This window comes from Glycine max, chromosome 2 (assembly GCF_000004515.6).
Source record: "Glycine max cultivar Williams 82 chromosome 2, Glycine_max_v4.0, whole genome shotgun sequence".
In the NCBI taxonomy this organism is placed as follows: domain Eukaryota; kingdom Viridiplantae; phylum Streptophyta; class Magnoliopsida; order Fabales; family Fabaceae; genus Glycine; species Glycine max.
In genome coordinates, this window is record NC_016089.4 from 13968375 (window position 1) to 13978217 (window position 9843).

The 9843-nt window shown below is 32.4% G+C and overlaps 1 protein-coding gene across 1 annotated transcript; it reads left to right on the top strand.

Moving 5' to 3' along the window:
• Positions 1-1859: 1859 nt before the first annotated feature.
• Positions 1860-3711, top strand: LOC100790702 (protein MIZU-KUSSEI 1). The gene has a single exon (XM_003518784.5). The coding sequence runs from the start codon at positions 2062-2064 to the stop codon at positions 2905-2907; it is 846 nt and encodes a 281-aa protein (XP_003518832.1). The 5' UTR covers positions 1860-2061; the 3' UTR covers positions 2908-3711.
• Positions 3712-9843: the final 6132 nt, after the last annotated feature.

Here is a 9843-nt window from a genome sequence, read left to right on the forward strand (position 1 = left end):
ATAAGTGTATGATCATGGAGTATTAAAGGCAATAATACTCTTTCAATACGGTAACCCCATTAATTGATTCCTGAATTTTCAACTGTTCAAGCATGGTGAGTGGGGGATTTCCTAGAAATTGAGACTTATAGATAGTACTACTACTTTATACATAGCACGGGCATGAAAAATGTGCATACCTGACCAGAAGGAATTGTTTATTCGTGAATGCAGTTGTGACATATATCAGGCTGCAGATCCTAAAATTTAGCCCGTTTTTCATTGTGAAAGGGATGCAAACACAGAACACAATGGTGGCTGCAGAGTGAGCTTGGTGGGAACATGAATGAATGTTGAAATGACTGAAGGTGATTATGGTCCACGGTGGGTATGGTAGGTGTGGCTTCACCTGCTCTTAACTGTTTCCAATGCATGAGTAATCAGTCAAGCCCACTCCTATTATTCGTATATGCTTGCTTGGCTCTCTTTTATGCCTATGCCCCCACTGGAAATATTTTGATTAACGGGTCATGAATGATTATGAAAGTGAATCTTATATCATAATTTAATTTAAAATATTAAGATTTAGGTTTATGAATCATTCTTTTATTTATTTATTTATATGATATACTTTTTTTTTTATTGTTATACGATTTAAAATTTTATTTTATGTCTCTAACAATTTTTTTTTCAAGTGTAAGTCACATTTATATGATAGTTTTTTTTTTTTGAGCAGAAGTCATTTTTATCCCGAGTATTTTAATGGTAGTCATTAAATCTCACATACTCTTTAGATACTTACATCCTTACTTCACTAATAGGACATGCTATTTAGACCAATCACTAGAAAGACTTTCGATACTAGAAATTTTTATGTCAATGATCCACTATCATCATTTTACTTGTCTCGGTCTATTACTAAATTAATCCATTAAATATGATTCCAATTATTACGCAACATTTAAAATTGAGAAAACTTAATCAACCCCTTTTTGGAAAATTTCTATTTTATGCACGATATATCAAGAGAATAGTTTATAGCATTTGATATTTATTTTTTAGATAAATAAAAACATTTAAGATAAACTAATGAGTGTTTAGAAGAATTTCTTTTATAGAAGTGTGTTTAGAAGAACTATAGAATACTGTTTAAAATTTATATACTAGGTAACTTACATCTCACTTTTTTTTAAATGTGTTTTAATAGAATTTCATATGGGAGTACTATAATTTATCAACAAAAACTTCGTTTCTGATTAAATTTATGTTATAACTAAGTCTTCGTGTACGTAATTGCAGTAAGAAAAAGTCTTCATGTAATAAAAACTTATCAATAAAAGCATAATTAATATTTATCTAAAAACATAATTATAGTCTCTTAATGTACTACAGAGGATAAAAACATATTTTTTTTGTATTTTTATTCTTAAATATTAAAATCAAATAATAAATTTATCTTAAATTTATAATTTTTTTAAATTATCATTATCATTCATATTTATCTTTTTTAATTGTTTGTTAATACATTCTTTTTTCTTTAAATGAAAAATATTTTTAGTCTAAAAATAATTAATACCAAAAATATTATAAATTGAATCTTTTAAATAAGAATAAAATAAAATAAAATTAAATAGTAACTTCTATTTAAAATATAAGTTGCAGAATTGAAAATATATTTACATATTATTTTAATTTTTAATAAGAATAATATGAGTAAAGTGACATGACATTGAGATTTCCTAATTAATTTTGCTGTCGATTTCATCTCTCAATTATCCCTCAAAATCTCCAATAATTCCTTGTTCCCAACAGGTAGGTTGGGGCTGCTTACCTTCCTTTTGTCAGATTCCCTGCCTGTCCTTTGGTATCACAAACCCTGACACAATCGTAGAATAAATCCACCCATATAACACACTACCCACAACACAACCCCCAAAATAAAAACACAAAACACACTGGCTCACCCATCACATATCAACATTATTATTCAACCCCTTTGCCAAATCTCGCTTCACTCTTCAGCAACCCTCCTCCTTTGTTGATGCTCATGTGACTCTTTTTGTGTCCCAATTGGAGACCATAATGGCCGCCAAATCCCCCCATGACTCTTCATTCTCCTTCTCAAGAAGGTACTTCCATTGGAAGAAGAAAGCCTTGGATGAATCTGATAATGAGGAAGAAATCCTCAACTTCTCATCTTCATCCTCATATTTCCCTGAAGAAGTTAATGACAACCAAGATGATCACAATCATAATCACAATCACCACCTCACACTCCAAATGCCATCACAGTATAATGCCAAGAAAAAAACCCACTTCTCCAAGAAGTCCAAGTTTAAGTCCGTTCTAACCATCTTCACCGTCACGCGCGTGCCGAGACTGAGACTGAACAACATCAGCAACAGTTTCAATCTCGACATGCGCGTGATGGGGACACTCTTCGGCCACCGCCGAGACCATGTGTACTTCGCCTTTCAGGAGGATCCAAAACTGGGTCCTACGTTCCTCGTCAAGCTCGCCACCCGGACGAGTACACTAGTCCGGGAAATGGCCTCGGGGCTGGTGAGAATCGCGCTGGAATGCGAGAAAAAGAAAAACGCCACGGCCAAAGTGAGGCTGCTTGAGGAGCCACTCTGGAGAACGTACTGCAACGGAAGAAAGTGCGGGTACGCGAACAGGCGCGAGTGTGGGCCCCATGAGTGGAAGATACTGAAGGCGGTGGAGCCCATATCGATGGGGGCAGGGGTGTTGCCAGTGGTGTGCGGGAATGAAGCTGCGGGGTCCGAGGAAGAAGCTTCTGGGGAGGTTATGTACATGAGAGCCAAGTATGAGAGGGTTGTGGGGTCCAGAGACTCTGAGGCGTTTTACATGATGAACCCTGATGCGAGTGGAGGTCCTGAACTTAGCATTTACTTGATTAGAGTTTAATTAACATTAACATTGGCATATATGGCAATGTATCTGCTAGAGTTAATTTGTTTCAACTATGTTTGGGATTTGGGATTGTTGTGTAAATAAAAGATAAGGGGGAGTACATGATTTCCCAGCTTGCTTTAGTAGTTTATTATACTACTATTGTTATGTTTCAAATTTTGGTATTAAAATATACGTATTTTTTTTGTTAGAGATCATCTTGTTTGAACAAGATGATAAGGATTGTTGCATATGTTAAAAAAAATTATTTTGAAATATTTAGATGGGAATTTGCTTCCTTTATATGTATAAGTCTCTGATTTTATTTTGTGTTTGGTTTGGGAGAGGGGTTATTGGGATTTTGAAAGTGTATTGGATTATAATGTCGAGCTAGGAGTTGTTTTAATTTCTTTCATTTTGGAATGTAGAAGATAAATGAAAATGCAGTTCATTGTGCCATTTTTTATTTTTTATTTTTTAGTAGTGTTTGGATTTCCTTCCAATGAAATAAGTAGAAATTAAGCTGTGTGGTTCTTCGAAATTCCAGCAAAATGATAGGGCCGCATGCACTAGCAATGTTATCTTCTTTTAAAATGTGGACGTCACTTGGTAGCTAGCTTGGAACAACAGTTATTGATGAGCAAGAAAGTGATCAATGTCTCCGTTACTCAAGGTAAAAGCTATCAAGGTAACAATAAATCATTTTTCATATAAATAAATGGTAGCAATAAATCAATAATTCTTGACTGGATCTTAGTTTCTAATTTTTTATAAACGGCTGACTGTAAAAGAATATAGGGGGCCATAAAAACTTCGGAGTTGTTGATGCCCATTTGTCTCTATTTTTTGGAAATTGCATGGTTTTGGTTTGTTGAGAAGTGCTTGTATGAATTCTATACTTTTAGAAAACCAAATGGTAGTACTAAACTATATGCAGGTTGTATATAGTATATGCGAGGTTTGTGTGCCTACCTCATCTTACCTTTCCAGATAAAATGCGTATAAATATGACTTTATATGTAGTTTTATAAAAAAAAAATTTAGTTTGTCTTTGTAATTTTGAAAATTTTAAATCCATTGATGTGTAAAGAAGGGTGGTAAGGGGCAATTTTCTGCCTTTATTTGCCATTTGAAATTAGGTGGGCTACGGGGATTTTGAAAGTGCACCATTCAATTGTTGAGCTAGAAGTTGCATATTTTTTTAGTTTTTGGAATTGCAAGAAATAAATGAAGATGCAGAAATAGGTATAGTTTATTTATTATGCCCGTTTTTATTTCTTAATATTGCTTGGATTTCCTTCCAATAAAATATTGTACAATATTTTTTTCCTTTTCTTATTTGTTTACTTTTATATGAAAATTATATATTTGAAAGTTTAAGATAATAGTATTAGTTAGGTTTAATTATATAATTTATCTTTTAATTATAGTAAAAAGTTTAATTAGATTCCTTAATTATTTAAAAAATCAATCAAGTTCTTTAAATTATTTAGTACACTAAGATTGTACTCTTTCCATCATCTTCGTTAGTTTCATTAAGGGGAGTTTTATAAATAGATATTTTTACACCAGTTGTATTGGCAATCGATATAACATTTTGTTTACATCAATTATATTAACAAACAATGTCAACATGTTTATTTACATTAGCCATAAGTTTTAACAAGAATGTCTTGCATCGGTTGCATTGATAACTAATGTTTATTTCTTTCAATCAAACAAATGAAATTCATAGAAAAATCTGAATGTAGTATTTTTAATAATTAAAGACTTTGATTGAATTTTTTAATAATTAAGAAATCCAATTGAACTTTAATTATAATTAAGAGGCCAATTATATAATTAAATATATTAATTATTACTTTTAATTAGATTTTATATTTATCTACTTTTTTAGTATTTTATCTACTTTTTTATTTTATATTTATCATTTCTTTTATGTGTAAAAATTGAATACGATATTAGAAATTTTATAGCATTTACCATACTATATTCGGAATACAAGTTTTCCTTTTTAAAATGTTGAAGTAACTTGGTGAGACAAACTACTGCTAAGCAAGAAAGACATTAAAGTTGATCAATGTCTTCGTTGCTCAAGCTAAAAGCTATCAGGTAATTAATAATGATTCTTGGATTTTAATTATTTGTTTTTCTTCAATTTTTTATAAATCACTGCTTTGAAAGGAAAACAATGATACCATAAAATCTTCAAATTTGTTAGTCTCATTCAATTGTGCTATTAATTTATGTCCACATATGATCCTTATCTTTGAATCAGTCTTCGTACGGATGTCGAATGCTCTACCAAATTTAAACTAATCTAACTCATTATTTTAACTTACTAACCCTATGTTTTGGTACAAAGGAAAGGAAATAAAAGAGAGGAAGATAGAAGATGAAGGAAAATGAGAGATGAACGTGTTTGATAGGGTAAAATAGGAAATAAATATTTGAAATATATGTGATTTATATAATTAATAGGTCAATAAATAATTAAAGAGAAAAAGGAAATGAATGATTGTTTTAGTAATAAATTTTACCGTAGATTTAGAGTATAAAAAAATTATCAATTCTTCTAATAACATTATCAATTTTAGAGTATAAAAAATATCAATTCTTCTAAAAAATCAACAATTTAATATATTTGAAAATAGAGTCTATATTTCTTATAATTAATAAAAAAATACATTGATTTATTCCTTCTATAACACAAATTAGAAATTATTTCACCAAAGGAATCTAGTTTAATTAGTTGAGAAAAATGTGTTAATGTTGTAAATTTTTTAACATCGTGTTCAATTCCTAAGAATTTTTTCTTTAGAAAATCAAACAATAATTACACCGATCAATTTTTTTTAAAAAAAAAACAAAAAGGGGAAAAACGCCCAAATACCACAAAACCTCAAATCAGAAAACATGAAAACAACACCAAATGGATTGCTCTAGGTTTTTGGCAACCCATCCATGAAATTAAACACATAATGAGCATAAGATCACATAGCCTACACGTGACTCATTACCTTCCATGCAAGAGAAGAGAAAGAGAGAATCCACTCCCCCATACCTTGAGAAGAGAAACACAAGAAGAGATACTCCTCTAAATCACGATTCGTAATTCCAATGAGATCCTTTTCGACACTTCCTCTATTAGCTATGTGGTGACACAATCTGAGAGAGACAAGAAGAAAAAAAGAAGTTAGGGTTCTATTATGGGCAGAAAATGATACTTATTCTTCTCTTTGGATGAAGATATAAGTTTTGTTAATGGGTCATAAGAAAAAAATCACTAACACACATAAAACACAATCCTTAACTTGTTAAAACATGTTGACTAAACTCTTATATTTTTGTGGTCCATCTACATAAAACTCATTTTAATCCCTTTTAATTATAACCCAAAGTATCACTTATTTAATTACTTAATATAAATAATTTCACAACACTTATATTATTTTAAACAAGCTAAAAGAGAACATTTAATGAATAGAATATAAATAATAGGAAAATGATATTCGGGGTTGTTACACTTAACTTTTGCCTTTAAAGGACCCGGTTTGGCCTAAAGCCACCGGAATGAAGAAAACAATATTACTAATGAAGCTATTTAGATTTTTACTATATCCACTTCCTTTATTTTCATAGTACAGTTTTCCTATTATGATAAATATTCCCTATATCTAAAATACCTTTATATCATTATTCTGGAAAGTACATTCCAAAATGATGTTTAAATTTGTGTATTCTGGAAAATACTTTCCAGAAGTAAATTTTTTTCAAAAAGTACTTTCTGAAATTTAATAATAAAAAGTTTTGCATTTGTTCCAAAATCTAAATAGATGATCATTTCCGTAAAATGACATAAAGAAAGCATTTTAATATGTCTATACTCTACCTCATGAATCTCTAATCAAATCACACAACATGTGCAAATTGTGTATAGAGATCCGGAGCTTGTAAGAACTTTTCCTAGTTTGTGACAAGAGAATAAAACTATCAAATCGGTAAAATCAAGAAAGTAAGGAAGGAAAGAGGACCAAAGCAAGATATTAAATTGGAGTAACAATTGAAGTGAAAGAGAGGAATGATTCTAATGAAAGAGAAGGAGAATGTTTTGTTGTCATGAGAGGAGTGCATTGTTGGAGAGGGGGAGTGGGAGTGTGAGACCATGTAAAGAAAAGAAGATGATTTGAAATAAAATTTTTATTCAAGTTATTTGAGTTTAAAAAAAGAAGAAGGGGAACGTACTTAGAAATTAGAAAAGGGACGGAATGTAGCAAGTGCCCTTGTTTATATTTGTTGGTGTTGTTAGGTCGGTTTAGGCCTTCTTTGACTATTCCATTCATGACGAAGATTAGGGTGCGTATGCCAAACTTCTTTCACACCCTACGTAAGTTTAAGAAAAAAGATGGTAGCCATTTGGATCCATCCGATTTAATAATAAAAAAATTAAATGGATTAGATTTGATGATGGTAACCAAATTGAGGAGTAACAGAGGTCTTTCATTTGGAATAGTGTTAGGCATTTGGCAAGTGTACCAAATGTCCAAGTAATAAAATCTTGAAAGTGTCGAATTCTATAGAGATTTTGTGTTGTACTTATCTTAGATACTTTTCAATTTATAAGGGGAAAATAAAAGAGAGAGGTAGAAGAAAGAATAGGAGACAATAATAGTGAATTATAAGTAATAAACAACAAAAGAATTAAAAACAGAATAATTAAAGAGGAAATTCAATGGAATGCAAGTGTTAGGACCTAGCATGCCCTCTTTGCCTAGGATATATGATTTTATGATTTTTCTTTATCTATCTCCCAAATACCTTTGAAAAGACTCAACAAATAAAATGCATGAAGTCTGAATTCTAGATGTCTGCAAGAAATACATGGGCATAAAATTATCATTCTATGTCTAGCAATGACTTTCTTATGAAATCTTTTCTTTTTGATCTATTAGAAGTTACCATCTTCTGAGCATCTAACCCCCAAAACTAATGCATGCATATTTTCTTTAAATCTTATTTAGAGGTTACCCTTTTCTGAGCATCTAACCCTTAACAGAATGTAAAGATGAATAATGCATAAAAAAATAAGCAAAAAAGATAATAGGAAAGGAAACACCTGATATTGCATTGATAAATAGTAAGTACATCATACATCGCTTGACTTTTAGGTCTGTCAAGCCCTAACTAGGGGTTTAACCACTCATGACCATTGAAGGCTTTACAATGGATGGGGTATAAGAACTGATGGAATAAGAGGAGTGAAAGGAAGAAATTATGAAAGAAAGGAGACAATTCCCTAAGGAAGAGTTCTCAGGCTCTAGATAGTAGTGAGAAAGCTCTAAGACTTGGTGTGTCGTTTCCCCTGGGCCTAACTCTTTATTTATAGTTGCTGAAGTGGGCTTTAGGCCTTCGTAGGTTCGATTAGCGCAACCTCCCTCGCTCAGCGCATGTAGATCGTGCGCTTAGCGGGCTCTTCTCGCTTAGCGCACTCTATTCTGTTGGATCACGTGCTTAGCACGTGTTGCACGCTGAGCACAAGTACTAATTCTCATGTTTAACACCTTGCTTAGCGCCTGTATCTCTTGACTCGTTTAGCGCGAGCTGTGCGCTGAGTGAGACATCTGGACTGAGCCTTTTCTGATTTCTTTTTTTCTTTGTTATTTCTCACTTTTTTGCTTTTAGCACCTCCAGTTTTTATATCTGTAGTCAAAATTCAACGAAGCATCAATTCTTTAACATTTAAGCGCAAAAAACTGCTAAATAATTATTTTTAAATACAATTTTGCTTTATTTTCTATTATCAAAGTACAATTATTTAGAAGTTATCAAATAAGGTTCCCCTCCTCTAACAACCGAGTCATGGAGATGCATCTTCCTTGTCTTCAACTTGGTGGCAGACTCAATGAGCGTATCTCTAAGTTGCGCATGCTGCGTAAGATAAGCCTTTGTTCAAACTCCTTCAACGAAACCATTCCTTCGTTGTTCTCCAAATGTTCGCTCCTACGGTCAGTGTTATTGCGGGATGATTTGTTTTCTGGCAACCTTCCACCGAAGATCACGAACCTCACCAGTCTTCAAATTCTCAAAGTCGCGCAGAATCATATCTCAGACAACATCCCTAGCAAACTCCCTATCAACCTCAAAAGCCTCGGCCTTTCGTCGAACGCTTTCTCCAGTGAGATTCCAAGCTTTATTGTGAGCATCTCTCATGTTCAATTGATAAATCTTTCCTACAATCAGTTTTCCAGCGAGCCTCAGGGAGCTTCAGCAGCTACCGTACCTCTAGGTGGACCACAACCTCATCAAAGGAACGCTTCCTTTGGCGCTTGTCAACTGCTCTATGCTTTTGCATCTGAGCATGGAGGGAACGTTCTTACCGGCGTCGTTCCATTGGCGATTTCGGCACTTCCAAGGCTTTAGGTGATGTCACTCTCTAGAACAATCTCACTAGCTCCATTCTGGGTTCCGCTTTCTACAACAGTTTCATCCACGTGTCGTCGCTTGATGTTTCCAACAGTGCACTTTCTAACGACATATATTACTCCTCAATCCGATTGCTATCATCAAATCCAATCCATTTAATTTTTTTATTAAATTGGACGAACCCAAATGTAGTCCACCTTTTTTCGTAAACTTATGCAAGATGCAAAAGGAGTTTGGCATACGCACCCTACTCTTCATCTCCATTCATTAGTATGAATGAATCTATGTTGGATTTAGATTTGTAAAGTTTGCATGCCATCTGTTTGTAAATTCTAAAGTATAAACTTGGTTTACTTATTTGATATAAGTTTTTTTTTTCCTTCAATATATGACTAACTTTTTTAAAAGTTAATTTTGAAATTATTTAAAATCTATTTTCTTGATTTAAAACTATTACTTTATAGTAAAGTCAGTCTCTAAAGATACTTTGTAACGGTCCTAAACTTATATGTACACCAATAGGATTAA

What these genes read in the sequence shown, in the direction of transcription:
- LOC100790702 (XM_003518784.5), top strand. Translation starts at nt 2,062, where the DNA reads ATGGCCGCCAAATCCCCCCATGACTCTTCATTCTCCTTCTCAAGAAGG.